The sequence below is a fragment of the Pinus tabuliformis genome, chromosome 2_1 (assembly GCF_031772625.1).
Source record: "Pinus tabuliformis cultivar Carrire ecotype Pingquan chromosome 2_1, CPIR1, whole genome shotgun sequence".
Taxonomy (NCBI): Eukaryota; Viridiplantae; Streptophyta; class Pinopsida; order Pinales; family Pinaceae; genus Pinus; species Pinus tabuliformis.
The window spans coordinates 889,284,020-889,304,066 of NC_142299.1; the positions used below are offsets into that span (position 1 = coordinate 889,284,020).

The 20,047-nt window shown below is 39.3% G+C and overlaps 1 protein-coding gene across 3 annotated transcripts in view; it reads left to right on the forward strand.

Moving 5' to 3' along the window:
- LOC149203499 (hydrolase family protein / HAD-superfamily protein) overlaps nt 1–20,047 on the forward strand; it is a 494,119-nt gene that overhangs the window by 368,487 nt on the left and 105,585 nt on the right. For 2 of the 3 annotated variants that reach the window (XM_089403462.1, XM_089403463.1), the window contains exons 9-10: nt 19,443–19,510; nt 19,680–19,893. In XM_089403462.1, the coding sequence (XP_089259588.1) occupies nt 19,443–19,510; nt 19,680–19,893 (282 nt within the window). The remainder of the gene's footprint in view (nt 1–19,442; nt 19,511–19,679; nt 19,894–20,047) is intronic. The other variant, XM_089403464.1, reaches the window with a different exon arrangement.

Genomic DNA, 20,047 nt, shown 5'->3' on the forward strand with positions numbered 1-20,047 from the left:
TCAGACAACGGAGGTGAATACATAGGAAAAGAGTTCCAGGAGTTTTGTACTAGGGAAAGAATCGAAAGTGGGTGGTTCCTTACAACCCATAGCAAAATATGGCTGTTAGAGGAAGAATCATTCTATATTGAAGGCAACAAGGGCTATGATGTATGACCAAGATATGCCACACTACTAATGGGCAAAGGCATGCAATACGACAATTTATTTTCAGAATAGGGTTCCACATAAGGCATTGGGCAAGATTACACTAGAGAGATTTACAGGGAAGAGGTCAAATGTTAGTCATTTCAAGATATTTGGTAGCCGAGCATATTGTCACATTCCAAGAGATACATGTTCCAAGTTAGATCAGATTGCGGATAGCAGGTACTTTGTGAGGTACAATGAGACCTCAAAGGCATATCAGATGTTCATTCCAGGGGCTAGGAGCATTATTGTCAGGCACGATGTTAAGTTCATGGAGGACAAAGCATATAGGAGGTCCAAATATTGCCAGTAGGTGATGATTAGAGTGAGGAGCTAGCAGAAGCTCCAAGGGTTGAGCAGCAAGATCAGGGGCAATAGAGCACGAGTACAGTGACCAATACGAGCACAGGTTTAGTTGCAAGTGTTCCTTAGAGTTCGCGGAGTATTGAGCAACAAATGAGCGAGATGCATGAGGAGGACATAGAGGTGGATATTCCATCTTCTACATTTGGTAGGAGGAACCACGAGGTTCAACAAACACTCAAGGATGCTCATGAGTTTGTGGGAGCTCCTTGGACAAGCAATAGACAACGAAGACAACAAGAGAGGTACACTAGCTACATTGCTTTAGTCAGTCAGTTAGTTGATAATTAGCCTTTTAGCTATCAGGAGGTCGCACACTAGTAGGTGTGGTGAGATGTGATGGTTGAGTACACCTCAATCATGTAGAACGATGTGTGTTAGGTAGTACTGACATTGACAGACAAGGCGATAGTTGGATCACACTAGATCTTCAAGATCAAGCGCGATGCAGATGGCAACATCGAAAAATACAAGGTGAGGTTTGTGGTTGAGGGGTTATCTCAGAAGGAGTGTATAGACTATGAGGAGACATTTACTCTTGTGGCCAAGTATACTTCTATACGAGCAGTGATCTCACTTGCAACATAGATGGGATGGAAAATCCATCATATGGATGTCAAGACGACATTCCTTAATGGTGAGTTGGAAGAGGAGGTATACATAAAGCAACCAAAGGGCTTTGCAACACATAGCAGTAAAACTCACATGTGCAGGTTGAAGAGAGCTTTGTATGGGCTCAAGTAGGCTCCCAGGGCATGGTACGAGTGCATTTACAGATACTTGCAAGGCATGTGCTTCATGAAGAGTGAGGCAAATGTTAACTTCTACTACTTGGTGATTAGGGGTGAGATTCTCATTCTTGTTATGTATGTGGATGACTTGTTTCTAACATATTCACTGGGGCTCATAGAGGAGTGCAAGAGGGATCTTGCAATTGAGTCTGAAATGAAGAATTTGGGGCTTATGCACTACTTTCTAGGCATACAGGTGTGGTAGATAGATGGGGAGATTTTCCTAGGGCAAGGAAAATACTGCATCGAGATCTTGAGGAGGTTTGGGATGGAGGATTGCAGAGCCATGTCTACACCCATGATCACGAATTGGAGGAAGGTAGACGCATCCAAGGAGAAGGATGTAGACCCCACCTTATATAGGTAGTTGATTGGCTCTCATGTATTTGGTCAACACCAGGCTAGATATATCCTATGCAGTGAACTCCCTCAGTCAGTTCACGGTGGAACCAAAGAGAGTGCATTGGACAACAACAAAGCATGTGATGCAGTATTTGTGTGGTACAATCAAATATGGGATCATATATGCTCGAGGTGATGGTATTAGGTTGGTGGGCTATACTGACGCAGATTGGGCAAGTAATATAGTGGATCAAAAAATCACTTCAAAGTGTTGCTTCAACATGGGATCACGAGTTGTTTCTTGGTACAGTCGGAAGCAAAAGTTTGTGGCACCGAGTTTTATAGAGGCAGAGTACATAGCATCTAGCATGGCGACATGTGAGGCCATATGGATTCAAAATTTGTTAGTAGCCCTATTTGGTTAGAGGGTAGAGATAATTGTGATACACTACAACAATCAAAGTTGCATTAGGTTATTTGAGAATCTGGTGTTTGACGACAAGTCCAAGCATATAGACATCAAGTATCACTTCATCAGGGATTGTGTACAACACATGATTGTTTAGCTACAGTATATGCCTACAGATCAATAGGTAGTAGACATTTTGATGAAAGCATTGAGGAAGGTGAGATTCATCTTCTTCATAGATGTACAAATGGCCCAATAAATTCCAAGTTGATCTTCCAATTCGATATTTCTTTAAGTTTTCAAAGAACAAATGAAACTCATTAAAGTTTTTGCAAAGCTCCTTCCATAACAGATTGTTAGAAAATCGAAAAGGTAGAAATATTTTCTTATTCTTGATAATTAGTTGTGATGTTCTTGATTTGCTATTACGATTATTTATATCTTCTTTCTTTTAGTTTACCAAGCAATTACCAAAGTGAAAGCACATAAAACAATGGACACCAGATGTAGGCACTATACCAGGGCAAAACCCCCTAAGGGGAAAACCAGTCAAAATTGTCTTCCTTTCAATTGTATTTTTTGAGACTCTTCACCCTAGACAAAGACAAAACCTTCCCTCCACACCAAGTCAGCGTCCCAGATGTTTGACCTCTCTTCTAGCAACTTCGACTATGTAACAGCGTCCGGCGTCAACAAAACTTGGAAGACTTCGATCTCCTAATCTAGGGCACAAAATAGAGAGAGAGAGGCACCAAAATTTCATTTTTCTTCTTCTCCTTAGACTCCACCCAACTTGCACTTCCTTTGGCTTCCCAGCTTCCTTAGAGATATCGAACTTGCTTGAGATGAAGTGCTCCAAATGAATTCGACTTGCTTCTATTTATAGGCTTCAAGGGAGGTCGAATTGATGTCCTTAGGCCGATTTGATCTCTTCTAGGCCGACTTGATGTGGATGATACATAAATTACATTTGACTCAATACTTAACCTTTTTACATGATTCAAAAGCCCAAGAAGGGTTTCTTTAAAAGTACAAAGACTTTATTGACTCAGAATAAATGGTAGAAGTCGTCAATGGGGAATTTGACCTAGAACATGGTGACCCAAGCATGAAACCCATGCTTTAATAAGTCACAATAATAATAATAAAAATTCTTTTATTTATTCTTTTGACAAGTACATTACAAGATGACTCAAATACATTAAATGAAGACTGAACCTAGTTACATTTTCCAACACTCCCTCTTAACTAGGGAGGTATTCATCATATACAAGTACAAGGAAGATCTCAACTATATGAACCATGAAGAACTTTTAGGCACCGCAATGCCATGGACTAGATTCCTAACTAGGGCAATCTATCCATTGGTCTCTCAACAATTTAGGCACCGCAATGCCACAGACTAGATTCCTGACCAGGGCAATCTATCCAAGTGGGAATAAGGTGGACTCAAGCTTTTAGCCTCTCTAGGTACCATCAGGGTTACTTGTTAACCACCAACCCGAAGATCCAAGTGTGTATGCAAAACAAAGCTCTATAATCAACACCACCTTTTCCAACTTTAGGACCTAGACATCAACACAAAGTGTCGGCCAAATGTCCTCCCAAGCAATGCTTCACTCACAAAGCCTCAACACTCCTTGATCCAACAGATCAAGGATGACCAATCTCTCCCAATCAAACTGATTGGTAACCAGCATGCTATCAAAACCTTCGAGAGATTCACTTGTACAAACACAACCCCAATCAATAATATACTTTCATATGTACATAATCAAATACAAACCTCCGGGGTCTAGATATTGCTTCTCAACTTTTCATAGTAGGACTATCAACCGAATCTCTAACAAAAGATTCCTCAATCATACACTTTCCTTTCCTACTTCTCATCCAGCACCATATCCTCTGAAATTCATTCTGCAATCAAAACCAAGCTATGTCCTCACTCTCAACTAGGGAGCATCTCTTTATCCAGACTTCCTCTTAATCTTAGGGAGATCTCTTCTATTCATGCTTCCTCAGGGAGATCAACTTATTCTTTTCGTCATCAGAGAATATTTCGTGGCTTCCAACCATTTCATCAGAGTTATCATCATCCCCATCATGCGTATCACATCAATGGACATCTCACCATATTGAAGATTGTGTACCTACACAACTTAAATAGCAAGTACAACCAAATCTATAGAAGCATGAAGTTAGCCATATCAGAATCACGAAAGCATTTTAACTTTATACATATTAGATACCCAAACTTAATTACAAACAAGAGACATATGCTCTTCAACATCTTTCTAGGGACTTTGTCATAAACCCTAGACTACTTCATAACAAATTTCATTCCATCTAGGGTTTCAATGTTTCTTTCAAAGGTGTAACATACCCTACTACAACATATAGCAACCCTAGAAACGATTCAAACAAATATAGATCTACAAGGTATCTAACAACTTTCAGAATTCAGATGTTAGATTTTTCACTAGGAATTCATATAGATTCTACATTTCATACAAAAGAATCAATCAAAACCAATCACAACTTAGTCATTAACATGACCAACTTCCACTAGGGTTAGTTGCAAACCCTAGATTTTCAATCAAACATCAATCCCAACTAAAACTCAGATTTCAACAATCTTACACAAATCTCAAATCATCATATTGTCATCATACATCAGAGATTTTTACTTCTACTAAGGTTCAACTCCAAAACCCTAGAATTTCATTTTCACAATCTCAATTATATAAATAGCTCTCAGATTGTTATATCACACATACTAGAGAATTTAACCACTACTAGGTTTTGGTTGCAAAACCTAGATTTCCAAATATCATCCTAGAATATCAGACAAGGACTTATATTAAATCCTAAGACTTATGACCATCAATAACTAGGTCAACACATGTATCTAGGAATTCATTATCATGCATAAGCATATCATATGTCAAACAACATTAATACATTAGACATATACTGACCTAGACCAAGCTAGGGTTTCGACCAAATGGACACATCTATATATGCCTAGGGTTTCATTCCTAGGATCTTGCATTCATAACAAAGGTTTTTCTTATAGGCCCAACCAAACCCTAAAAATCTAGGGTTTCATAACATAGCAAAGAAAACCCTAATATTCCAAAAATTTCAAAGGTTCGAGATCTCAGAGAAACATCATTCAACCCTTACAAGTTAAGATACCGAAATCCCAATCATTACATCATCAAAAAGAACTTCAAATAGCATTTCACAATATCGCTAAGTAGTTTAGGGTTTCAACTTTCAGACATTCACATTCGCATACCCATAGGTTAGGGTTTTCTAGAGAACTTGTCTTAGGTTCTATAAAATAGGCTACGAATAGGAGTGGGGTAGATTTATCAAGTGATGAATCACCCAAAATAAGAATCAATATGATTCACTATAGCTAGACACAACCATGTTAGTAATTGTTTGTCAAATGAATAAGCATTTATTATAAAGAAATGAATGTTTTAAAGCATACCTTTGTTCCTTGACAAGCCTTGTCTTGAGTGGTCCTCTTTCATACTCCTTGAGAATATCGCAGATGTTTTTCCTAATGAAGACAATAGAGGGAGAATTGTGATTAATATTAATATAATCAAAACTAAATGAGTACCTGAAACCAAAAACTGAAAGGAGATGAGATACTTATCTTTGAGAGTTGTTGGGGGCTCCCTCCAAAGCTTGAGGTATACCTATAAACTTATAAAACAAAAGAAAAAGTCTTTTCCAAAAACATGTTAAAACCTATAAATCCTAAACATCAGAAATACAAAAATAGAATATCTAAGACTAAAAGCAAAGGACTTAATAGTGTAAGTCCCTTATATCAGATTCTTTGGGTTTTACTTTCTTTGGGTCTCCTTCTTCAGTAATGTTAGCATGACCTCTATCTCTTTTCTTATTCTTTGGACTGTTAGGACAATGACTCCTGTAGTGACCCTTCTTATGACATTGATAGCATTCTACCTTGGACATGTCAACTTTCTTCCTTGGTCCTTTTGATTTCTTTCCTTTATGTTGAGCAATGTAGGCATTTGATACTCCTTCAGGATTGGCAACTAGAGAGATCCCCAATTCTTCTTCACTTCAGACAATCCATAGTTCTTCAAAAGTTGGAGCTTCCTTCCAACTGTTAAGTACTGCAGCAAATGCACTCCAAGTAGGTGGCAATCCTAATAGAGTAGTGATCATGAGTTCTTTGTCTGGAACAATTTTATCAATGGCTAAAAGATCATCTCTTATTCTTGCTATATTCATAAAGAAGGAGGCCATTGTATCTTCTTTAGTCATTTTTGTGGACCTTAGTTCATTCTTCAAGCTTGCCACTTGATTGATGTTCTTAATAGTGAACAACTTTGACAAGGCTTCATACATTTCCTAAGCATGATTGATATTGGCTATAAATGGGACAATATTGTCCTTTATTCCTTCTACCATTAGAGTCATGACCACGAATTATAATTCTCTGAATTTTACTTTGTCAGCATCACTAGAGTCATCTGTAGTCTTCTTTACTTTTCCTTTGACCAAGTCAAGTACTTTGTTCTTTTCAAGGATGAGGTCAATCCTCTTCTTCCAAGACCTGTAGTTTGAGGCTCCTTCAAGTTTGTTCTCTCCCTTGATTGTGTTAGACATCTTCCTTGAATATAGTAGATTCCTTCCCTGAGATAATCCTTTTGAATGGTTCCCTGATCAAGTGCTTGAGACTGCCTTTTTCTTCTTTCTTCACCAAAGTTCTGATACCATGTTAGAAAATCGAGAAGGAAAAAATACTTTCGTATTCTTGATAATTACTTGTGATGTTTTTGATTTGTTATTACGATTCTTTATATCTTCTTTCTTTTAGTTCATCAAGCAATTACCAAAGCGAAGGCACATAAAAAATGGACACCAGATGGAGGCACTATGTTAGGGAAAAGCCCCCCTCGAGGGGAAAACCCAGTGAAAATTCTTTTCCTTTCAATAGTATTCTTTGAGACTCTTCACCTTAGACAAAGACAAAACCTTCCCTGCACACCAAGTCAGCCTCCCAGAGGTTCGACCTCTCTTCCAGCAACTTCGACTATGTAGCAACTTCCGACATCAACAAAACTTGGAAGACTTCGATCTCCCAATCTAGGGCACGAAATAGAGAGATAGAGACACCAAATTTCATTTTTCTTCTTCTCCTTAGACTCCACCCAACTCGCACTTCCTTTGGCTCCCCGACTTTGTACTTCACACTTCCTAGCTTCCTTAGAGATATCGAACTTGCTTGAGATGAAGTGCTCCAAATGAATTCAACTTGCTTCTATTTATAGGCTTCAAGGGAGGTCTAATTGGTGTCCTTAGGCCGACCTGATGTGGATTATACATAAATTACATTTGACTCAAGACTTAATCTTTTTACATGACTCAAAATACCAAGAAGGGTTTCTTTAAAAGTACAATGACTCTATTGACTTGGAATAAATCCTAGAAGTCCTCAATGGGGAATTTGTCCTAAAACATGGTGACCCAAGCATGAAACCCATGCTTTAATAAGTCGCAATAATAATAATAAAAATTCTTTTCTTTATTCCTTTGACAAGTGCATTACAAGATTACGCAAATACATTAAATGAAGACCGAACCTAGTTACATTTTCCAACACAGATATGTTGAAATTTCTAATTCTGACACATTAGAAATCCCTACTGCATTATCTGGTTTATTATCTCCTACTTGATCTTTCCATTAACAAGTTATTTATAAATATAAATACTGAAATAAACACAAATGCAACCTTAACGCATATACAGATCAACAACAGAAATAACTGAGACAATCACACAAGGGACACCATTATTTTTGAACAATCGTTCTTGAAAAAACCCAATGTGGGAAAGCTGGTGCAACAAATATGAGGGTTTTATTATTATGCAGTTTTTGAATGCAATTAGGGTGTCGGAAATGGCTCACCCTTTAGAGAATTTCCTTGGCAGAAGTACCTCTTCTTGGAGACAGATATTCCGGTTGATCAGCAACCAGATGATTGATCCCATAGCAACTTCGACAGTTCCTTAGCTGGACAACAAAAGTTGATCCAAGCTTCTCTCTGGAACTGCGTCACCCTCCAGGGACTGTGTCACCCTTTTCTGCTCTGCGTCTGCCTCTCAACTCCTAGTCTGCCCCACGAAAATCCCTCAGCGTTGCCTCTTCAGCCCAGCATTAACTCTGCTAGCCTCAGCATCAACCTCTTGGCCTTCTGCGTCAGCCTCTTGGCCCTCTTCGTCTTCTGCACTGGCCCACTCAACCTCTGCGTTAGCCTCCCAAGGCTCTGCGTTGTCTCTTCGACACTCTCTCTGCCTCTATGCTATGTATTCTCGACCTTAACCAAACTTCCCTTCGCTGCAACAGATCACTAACTCGATTTCTCAGCAAACCCTACCCCAGAAAATCGAATTCTTGATCAACTTGGTGTATCTCCAACTGACCCTCAAGCCTCATTTTATACTTTTCTTGTTGATGATTCAATGGCCGAGATTAAGTCCCTAATCAACGACTAAGATTAGATTTGGCTTGATCCTCGTTATTTAGAACTTTCTCACCCATATTATATTAGTATTTTAATTTTCCTAAGTTTAAACTTAGGGTCTCATTAAAAGTATTAATTATTTTAATATCTCTCCATCTGAGTGGATTTTTCCCAAACGATTTCTGGGTTTTGGAGATCTCATGTGCCTTAGCCTCTCCACCAATTTTCATGGCTAGAGCACATCCGATGCTACCACAAATCAACAATCCATCTTAGCGAGGAATGTGCTCTAATAATGCTTCACCACTAAAACATCACACTGATCCTTCGCACCGGTACCTGTGTTGATGCTTGGCCTGCTGCCTCACATCCTCTGCATGGCTGCTCCCTATACTACTACCCATGACACTGCCGCTGCCACTGCTACATCTGTACTGCAACACCCTCTCAATATGATGCCCGTGCTGCCCTTAGCACTGCCACTGCTAACTGTTGCACTGCAATTTAGTTACCGAGAAGTAGGTAATTGACTTCCCCAAATACTGACATCCCAGTCAGTCTGGAAGCCTCATGATGTTGAAACTGCCTCTGCTACTCCCGTGCTCCCTCTGCTGCCATTGCGCTGTTGTAAACACCTTTGTGCCTTACATTGATGCAACCTTTGCTGCATTGCTACAGACTTCTGCACTCTAGCCTTGTCTTGCTGCTCCATCACACTTTGCTCCACCCAACATCTGTCATCATTCCACTATCGTTAAGGGCTCCCGTAGCCGGATGTGATAAAAGAGTTTGGGCAACTCAAGGATCCTGCCCCTAGTATGTAGTCCTCCTGACTACAACTCGATGTCACCCCACCTCTTATCCAGAGGTGCATGAGAACTCATGGCACAATCGTCATCAGTCTCGACCTCTTTCTCCGCCGTAGCTGGAGCTGCCTTTGAATCAAAAGCCTCTCCTTTGTTTTTCTTCCTGGGACACTGGGATGCATAATGTCCCATCTCCCCACAATGGAAGCACTTAACCCTGGAGATGTCCTTCTTCTTCCTCTTCCCTTCCTATCTTGCAGATGCTAGAGCCGCATCCTCCTCCTCCTCTTTCTTGATTCAGCCTCCCTTGCCACTACTCCCCGCCTTGGTCATCCTCCAGATCTCTTCTTGGCAAAGAGCTGTCCACATCTCCTCCCAACCAAGAAGAGTAGCCCTACCCAAAATACTTTGGACAAATGTCTCCCATTCCTCAGAGACTGCATTCAAGGCAGTCTTGACCATAAATTCTGGATCCGGTGTAGACCCCAAGAAGTAAGCTGGTTGCGAATCTCCTGCAACCTGATAAGGAATGGATCTATTGTCTCTCCCTTCTGCATCTGATATGACCGTAGCTGATTCTCCAATTGCATCTTCTGCTGCACAGAAGAGCTCTGGTATAAGGTGGTCAGGGTGTCCGACATCTCCTTTGTTGTGTTCTTCTCAGCAATATGTGGTATGACATGATATTTGACCCCGTCTAGGATCACGCACTTCGCCCTTGCCGTTGCATCATCATACTTCTCGTTCTCAACTGTGTCCACTGGGATAGCCACAGTTTTCAAAGAAAAGTCCTTGATGCGATGTCAATCCAAGACTGCCAGGATCCTAGCCTTCCAGATGACAAAGTTGGAAGCCCCATCCAACCTGTTCTGATCCCTTAGTCCATTCACTACCATATCGACTCCTCTTTTGGACTCCCTCTGAGTCTCGACTCCCCTTCTAGAAATCTCCCTCTAAGTCTTGATTTCCCTTCTGGAAATCCTCTGGCCAACTGTCGAACCGCTCCTCTCCATTCCTCCTTGCAACTGCAACTCGGATTTGGATTCCTTGGCTATAAATTCGTCAAGGTAGTGACTCTCTGCCTTGGGCCTACCACCTTAGACATTGTTCTGCTTCGATAGAAACAATGTCCCACCAGCTCCTTAAATCACAGTGTACCCACAGTTTCCCAAGCTCTGACAATCGAAGAAACTAAGCCTCCCAGGCTTTGCGCAATCCTGTCAAAGGTTGAATCTGCTCCTCCTAGCCACAACATCGATCCTTCTTGGTTGAGAAAAATGACTAGGCACAACGTAGGTCTGATCTGCCCCTCTACCTCTGCGCTGACCCTCTTCCTGGCTCAAAATGATGATGCAGGCTCTGCGTCACTTCCTCTCTTGTTCCTTCTGCTCTGGAACAGAGATGTCTCTCGAGACATCCTGAATACAAGAGCTCTCATAAGAAAAGAGTCGGATTAGTTATCCATCTGTTATAGCATCATTTCAACCAACATTGTTTCCATATAGCAAGGCCTTGACTAATCGCTCTATCTTTCAATCATAGATCAAGCACAATGTTGGTGAGACCAATGAATTATAGACACACTCATCGTTGTCTCTCTTAGGGTCATACCCACCCGGGTGTTCTTCGAGTATGCCCTACTAGGACTATTCTCATCTTGGGTTCCCAGCCCTCAAGAACATTGGTCCTCTTGCCCACTCTTGTCTTGGATGCCCTACCTCATCCTCAAAGAGTGTCAGATGTCAGATGATAACTCAATCTTCCATTCTTTCTTCCAAACTGAAGACAAAAATGTCGTGTCTAACTCTCCCTCTTAACCAGGGACAAGTTCCAAGTTTCTCTTCACTGAGAAACTTGTTCGAGGTCCTTTACTCATAGGAACTTTCCAGAGCTCCCTCTTACCCAGGGACTCTATCATCAGTGCTTTATAGGGTCTTCTAGTTGACTGATGATTCAAGATCTCGATGTCATCAATTTCTTCACGTGTAGGGTTCAACCATCCATCACTTTCCTTCGTCATGTCATTCCTTCTTTCCCGGAAAGTGTCCTCCTTGGCTTTACATCTGGGGCTTCCTTCATAAGTTCATTTGTCTTCATTTTTTAACAGTGATTGCTCTGGATCACAAGGTACATAGTTGTGACATCCTTCACAACTCTCCTTTCCATGATCCTGCACACATACCCAGACTTTTCCAAGAGGTCAGACACCAAAAACAAATCACATATTACCTTTTGGTGATGGCCTTCTTTCAGTGACATCTTCTTGTAGGAATCAATCATCTTGCATCTATGTTGACACATCTCCCAATGATATCTGTTGTCAAGGGTCCTCATCTTTTTAGACTTCCATCAAAGTCTACTCATCATTTCGGGAGGTTTCCTGGTCAAGTCTTCCTGATCCTCTGGATGTTGACTGCCTTCGTCATGGTTGCATGTCTCACAATCTCTTTCATCCTCATGTCTTTCATTCCCAGGAGCTCTCAGAGTTCTTCAATTGTAGTCAACTACCTCATACTTCATATGAGGACATATTATGTTGATTTCATCTAGTTAAACTTATGTCTTTCCGCATCCTTTCAGAGGAGGAGATCTATTTCCTTTTGATCATGCTTGATCTATTTCACCTGCAACCATACATCATGACCTTACAATATTAAATATAAACATAAGCATACACCTTGTTTTACCTTCGCTGCTTCCAACAGCTTCCTTGATTGAAAAGATCTTCAATCCCTTGGTCTGCTTCATTTCTCATGTCATTGGACCATCGTCTCATGAATTCCAAAGGTTGGATTTCCTGATGAAACACTTGCTGCCTTTCCTGACTAGGGGATCCTCCACTGAGGTTTTCATCAGAGAATCTTCAAGGTCTTGTAGATCCCCATCTGGAAAATGTTTCCTTTGACTTCTTGTCCTTTCCTTTAGTGTCCAATGAGATTCCCAAGAGCTATGTCCTTCATGCTCGACTGCCATGGATTTTGTCCTTCATGATTACGAGCTCTTGTTTTCATGATGCCACGATGCATCTTATCATCATGAACATATCTGCAGGAGATTTGGAGCTTGTGATAGGACCCTTTTGTGAGGGACACCATCTCACTCATAGTAGAGGTCTATTACTTCCTCTTTCCTTCCGGCGATATGAGCTCCTTTCCATAATCTTCCCATAGCACTGAAAACTGTCTGGTTTGAGGACCAAACTTCCCTTCTCATGCTTTAGTCTTTTAACCTTCAACACTTTTGTCCACAACTTATCCATCTTTCTCAGATCTCCCAATTGAGATCTCATGAAGATGACCTTCTTTACTGCATTTCAAAGAGTACGTTTTCCAGCATTTAAATTAGGTCACTGCTGCACCATGACTGTAATCATCCTTGTTGATCCTTCACCCAGATCATCATTGTTGTACCTTTATTGCACCGAGATCTTTACTGCTGCTTCTTCATTATATCAACGAGGTCTGTTGAGATTTTCACTGTGACAATCATCATGATGACTGATTCATCATGTTTCCATAAGCACTAGGATCATCACTGTACCTTAAGATCGTATGCCAAGAGAATATGTTGAGACTGTAAGCATAACTGAGGGATCACTATGATCCTCCTTATGCCGAGACAGTGAGTCTTTTATCATCATATAAATACATCCATCGAGACAATGATAATGTTCTAGATCCTTACCCTTTTATTGATACCAAGGCAGTAATGGATATTGTGCACCGAGACTTCTGTGATTAGGACAGCGTCTTTGTTTTTCACCGAAACTGTAATCAAGTATAACATTGCACTAGGATCTACTGAGGGTATTGTAAGAACCCTGATTTCAAATTAATTTTAAATGCCAGAACATGAAAGTTTGAATACTAAATTTGAAAGATTAATCTAATGAATACCAACCTGTTTGCTCTGCTGCCAATTTGTTTGCTCTCTTGCAAATTTGTCTGCTCTGCTGCAATTCTTGTCCGACTATGTTACTAAAACAGTGAAAACCTCCCTGCCGAATTGGGTACAACCTAGGTACTCAGTCTTAGAAAGCTTTCCAATTGAAGCAATCTGATTCCCCTGTGCCCAAAACTCTAGTATAATCAAGACTCAAGTTCCCTTCATAGCTGTACCACAGTGTTCCAAAATTGTTCTCATCTCTGCTCCCTCCATAAAAATGGTTTTTCTTCCCCCCCCCCCCCCCCTCCCTTTTTCAAGATTTCCTTCCTTCTTTTATTTCCTCATCCACCACCTTCTTGTCATCTCCATGTCAATATTTTGGTTACGTGTAGCTTTTATAAATCTCATTTGATTTTGTTGATTTTTATTTGGATACGCAATTTTGATTTAATAAAGTTTATTTATTATTTTAATGAATTAATTAAATTAATTAAATTTATAATTTTAATTAATTTATATTATTATTTTATTAATTTTAAATTGTAAATTTTAATTTGTAAATTAAAATTAACATTTTCTGCTGGTTTTAAGGCTTTAATATATATGATACTCTGGTGAGGTATTAATTCATTACCCTAATTTATATCTGCTCATGTAGTAACTAGTTTTTATATAGTGCGATACATGCGGGTCCATGCATACGTAGCTATTGTATGGAGGTCTTGTATGTATGCTAATACTCGTATTTTATTTATAGGTGGGTCATTACAGGTATGCAGTGTGCACAGACACACTTATGAATATGCCGAGACTATTAGCCCAGACTTCATGCCAATGCTGTTTCCTCATTCGCAGTCCTTTCTGCTTCATCCATCCAAGATTTACTAGGTATGTCGAGAATGAGATCTCTGCTCCATTATGACAGCCATCATGACAACTGTTTCATCATACCTCCATCACTGTCCTCTAACTAAGATCATCATTATATTAACTATGATCATGTCGAGGGTGAATTCCGAGATTGTAATGATTCTTATTACCTTTCCTTATCATGCCAAGACAGTCACTCTTACCACTGTTTCACATTATGTTGAAACTGTGACTCTTGTCACTGTTAAGTCTCCTTATATTTACAAAGATGTCACCATCATCATGCGACGGCTACAGAATGCGGAGATGACTAGAGATGAACCCTTCACAGTGATAACTTCCGAGACTTACCTTATGGTGATCATGCCAAGACTGTAGAGGTATGAGCAAGAGCCTTTACTGTTATTGTAACCATGACTGCTGCTCCTTGAGCCATCCGAAGACTAGATCTATACCATCCGAATTAGCAGAGAGAAATCCGATCTACAACACCTATACGAAATTTGTCCTGCTCCTCATACACGTCAAAATTTAAGGTGAGGTCTGTACCTTCTTATCTGTGGCTTCTTTACTCGAAATTCAGAGAGAAGAGTAATGCGTAGTTCTGTGTCTCTCTTGCGGATCTTTGAGATATGATCCACCTTTATTGCGGCTCCTTAACCCTCTGATCTGCGGTTCCTCTCCTATGCGAAATTTTAGAGGTAATTAGGAGTTTTGTCTCTTGTAACCTTAACCACTGCTGTACATTGCATTAGAGATATTACTTGGATCAACCGAGGTGCTAGAAACGAGTCTTCCCACTGTGGTATACTTCATAGTGTTTACATGTCATAATCATGCCAGGTTAGCACTGCTGTAGGATATCATAGATCCTCTTTGCCACAAGAATACTGACTCTAACCCCTTTCATGGAAATGAGTACCGCTGATGAGGAGAGAATTATCACTGTGATAATTACTGCATTTGTTAAGGCCTTCTGAGATCTATGCCAACCGAGATCTTCCTTCTGCCTTTTTGCGCCGACCCATACTTGCTAATTGCTGCATGAGGGAGTTGATCTTCTTTACGCCCTTTGTTGAACCTTCCCTCTGATACCATGTTGAGAAATTTAAGGGCAATGCAATTGTTATATTTCTCTTTCTTAGATAACTGCTTGAGATATTATTTTCTTCAGATTTGATCGATATTATTACTATGTATCATTATCATCAACCAGCTATCAAAACAAGAAAATCAATCATGCACAAGTACACAAAATATTGGCACCATGCCAGGGCAAAACCTCTCCAAAACTTGAGAGGAAAAACCCTTGAACTCTTTCTTATAGAATCTTTATTGAGAAATTACATGACCCAAACTTGACCTTGAAATGCCTTCAACATCAAATGACAATACCTCAGAATATGTACCCAATAACACTGTTCAGTTCTGCAATTGAAGAATTATATCAGTCTACACCAAAACAGTTTGGATAGGCTCTCCTAGCCTCGATCTACTCTTGCTCCATATATATAATTATTATACGTTGTCACAGTTATGAATATAGCTGATGTACAAGGCTTCCACAAGATGATCCGGTTGACTGTCACCACAGTGAAGGAGGATGCCCTAGATTTCAGAGCGTATATGCATACGTGGATGGAGTTAGGGCTCTTCTAGCCTTACGGTACCCTCGCACTATCATCCGCAGTCTCCTCCTTCCTATTGAGGTCAGGACTGCCCTTCAAACCCTTCACGCAAACATGAAATGCAATATGCTAACCCAGATCCGGATGCTGAGACGAGGTGCAGGCTCGATGAGGGGACAAACTTCCTCATACGCTGCGGCTACTTCGCTACCTTGCTTCTTCGTGAGAGAAGTGTATTGAATTGCCTTGTGGAGGATCCATACGTAGCCTATATATAGGCTTGCCTTCCCATTCATTGAGCCGACGTGAACTTCGATTAGGCCGATGTTTCCTTCGATCATTTAGCTGAGCTGACGTGGTTTCATAGCCTTCCTTTGAGTGGTTTCTAGAGTAAAACTGTGGGTACACATTTGAGTATTTCTTTGATGATCTAGAAGGACTTACATTCATTACATTTACACAAATAATACATGACTGTCTTCATTTTTACATGACTTGTCTTGAGCTCTTTAATTAGAGCAAAAATAATTCTTTAAATACAAAAATACATTAATGCAAAAATAATGAAGACCGAACCTAGTTACACTATTTTCAACAAAAACCAATATTGTGAACCATACCAACACTATCTCATTTCTGCATATATAATGACTAGGGTTTCTCTTGTAGATAGGGTCTCTACATATATCTTGGAGATGCCACAGGATATTAAACATAGATGTCACTGTCTAGAGATACAAGTCTGAGATACATATACCAGAACTGTAATACCTATAATGTCATACATAAAGTTTGTAATGAGAATGATGCCATGATGCCCATGATGCCATACATACAATGCCAAAGGCACTAAGCATAGATGCCATATAACGAGTGCAATGTATATAATAAGACGATGCTACACATATATAACTGATGTTATATGCTGCCTCATGCTACTATATGATGTCACATATATAATTGCTACTATACAATGCCATATATGAATCTGATAAGATGCATTTGTGATGCCATATACATACGATGATAATGCATAGAATATAGAAGGATCTCCACAAAGGTAATGTCTAGTCGCAAGATCACTGAGCGTGTCACTGTGATTTAGAATTATTGTAATAGCAAGCTACAAAGACAAGTGTAGTGATGCCACCACCGTGTAAGACATAGGCTATGTGATAAATGCCAGCCAATCTTTTATAATATGAACCTTAGACCAAGCCTTACAGCGAGCCATAAGGATATCCATGAATACATGTGAACCCTCTAAAACGAACCTTAAAACAATATAAATGTGAGTGAGATTGAGCCACTGAAAAATTGATCCACAAAAAAACAAGTGTGGTTCATTGTTATTTGATGGGAGTTTACTGTGAAGAACCACTAGAACAATGAGCCATCAGAATATAGATCAACAACCTTAGGACCACAAAGATGAGTGAAGACACTTAGAAGCGAGGCATAGAAATGACTGCATTCATAGAGGATCTTATGTGAGCCTTACAAAGTATATGAGCGAGCCTGAAATCCATATGAGCCTCCATAGGAATAATATGAACCAAAGTAATTGAATAGTGAGCTTCAGAAATACCACATAAAAGTCTTCGATACATGAGAATCCACCAAAACCTCGGAGGCACATAAACATCTGAATTACATCAAGGTACTCCTTGTAGATCAAGAATATATATAGAGCTTCACAAATCGAATGGGTGCCTTTTTGAATTAGGCCGACATAAATAATTTGAATTTTCAAATTAATAATTTTCCCTCCAAATTTGAAGCTGAATTGAGGACCAAGAAAAATTCCTTTTATATTTCTTTATCAATTGTAGGCTAGGGAATTTCTTCCTAGCTACCAAAATTAACAAATTCAACACCTTCAATAACACATCCAGCTTCAACAAGTTGTTAGACACCAACATAGATAGGATAAATTAATCACAAGAAACTTAACTAATGTTACCAATTTATTTAAGAACATAACCAATGGGACAAACTTACCTTTGTTACATATGTCTTTGGGCTAAAACACAAAGTATTTCCCAAGTCTTCGAAGTTTGAATAAGTGGATGATGATTTTTTTTTATAAGGGGAATAAGGGATAACGTATGGATTAACTTCCAAACTCATAAAGTGTGTTGAGGGTGTAGTTCTAGTTCAACTAGCCGATTATACTGTGGCTAGGAACTTTATTTGCAAAGCCTTGTGAGAGGGAGCTCTTGCTACTTCTGCCTTCACTCACTTCCCCTTCCTTTTATTTTTTATTTTCATTTGATTTTTCAAAGTCCTCATTCTTTGGATAGGAATTCTTCTCTTAGGACTTTTGAAGGGTGGGCCATCATGTAGTAGTTTCTTTTCTTGGTTTATTTTGCACCTTACCTCCTTAGCCCTTTATTTGGCTTGATATGACTTTTGAGGCTTGCATTTTTTATTTTTTATTTTAACCCTCTTTGGATGATCTTTGGTGCATTAACCATACATTAGGGAAATTATGGATGGAATGGAAAATGAAAAGAGCTTAATGGAATGCGTTAAGTATGTAAGGGATATGAACAGGCTACCAAACTTGATTTCCTGGTGGGACCTAGTGTTCTAGCTTAATGGTATACTTATCCAAAAGTAATTATGTCCCAATGATTAGAAGTAGTAACATGGTAACATTTTTACTAGGTTAAAAGTGAAAAAGAATCTCTCTAATGCTAACATCTAAACAACAAGATGAAACCTTGGCATCATTTTCAGATGACGAGGTTAAGTAATGAAAATAAACCAACCACCAGTCAAAGCAGCACAAAACATCATATAGCACATCTGAGATCAAGGCATGGGGAAATGATACACCACTGTGAATGATCGATGAGCACCAGGAATGTAACTAATGAGTGGAGAATAGCAAGTCCAGGTGATGAGAAATCTTGTCCAAACAGCAAAAAATCACAAACTAAGTGTGTCTCGAGTTGCGTGAAAGGCAACAGTACCCAAGGAGGGAAGGGGTTGCAGTATCCCCATTTTAGGTATATGCTCAAATGGGAATTGGATGCCATGGGGAACTACTAGAATATAAATTGTAGTACTACATAGTACATAGGATGTTCCCATAGAGTACATGTGGCTTATTAAGGTAGAAATTCTATTTCTTATTAAGGTGGAAAATCACGATAAGTGCTTTCTTGCAAAGCAATTTAAGTTCATTCTATAATGCTCCCAAAGCATAAAGGACCAATCATGTATAAAACTTCTCAAAAACAAAAGGGATCCATTCGATTATTTGCAGATAGAATATAATGGTGGATATTGTATTCAGCTTTCAGGAATAGCCTTGGCACTCCCACATTATGTTTATGATTTGCTGCGTTCTATAGTTCCATTACCCTATTCTTTGGTGTCCAGTGGATATTAATAAGATCTCATCTTTTATCTAAGACTTTATATGGAATGATGAGAAAAAATGTGATTTTCAAATGATTTAAGTTAACTCTTTGAATTCATTAACCAATATTAGAAGAATATGCATGTAGCCCTTTGCATTCTCACAATGTCAAGTGCATTTTTCTATGCATTGTTAGTAATAGTTTACAGCTTTGATTATGTAGAATGGAGTTTAACGTAAGCTTTCCATTAAATTTTTTGGAAGTACAGGCAGCATTTCCTACTGAGCGGCTTGGTATGGGAGCCTTTCGTATTGCCCTTGAGAGCATTTTTAATAGGCAAGTTTTGATTCTACCAACCTATCTATCAAAATAATGAAACAGGAAAAGTAGCCATACACAGTGAACAAAGATATGCAATTTATCTTTAAACCATAATTATGGTTTGTGATTTATCATTAGTAAGTAGGGATGCTGATTATTGTTTGAAACGATATTAAATTCACAGGATTCATCACACTCCTTTGAGACACACGTCTTTTGGAAAACCAAATGCTGCTGTTTTCAAAGATGCGGAGACTGTTTTACAGAAATTGGCCATGGGCTTACCACCAATTGACCAATTTGAAACTCTAAATGAGGGAAATGGCACAGATCAGAAATTAAATATTCTTTATATGGTAGGAGACAATCCTGCTGTTGACATATATGGTGTACACCAGGTCCGGCTTCATTTTCCTCCTTGACATTCATGATAGAAAATCTTTTGTCATTTAATAAAAAAAATTATCATTTACACTGTTGAAGTTGAGTCTTCTATGCCACGGCCCTTTTCCAGCTGATATGTATATTCCCTAATGACTGCAGATTATTTAA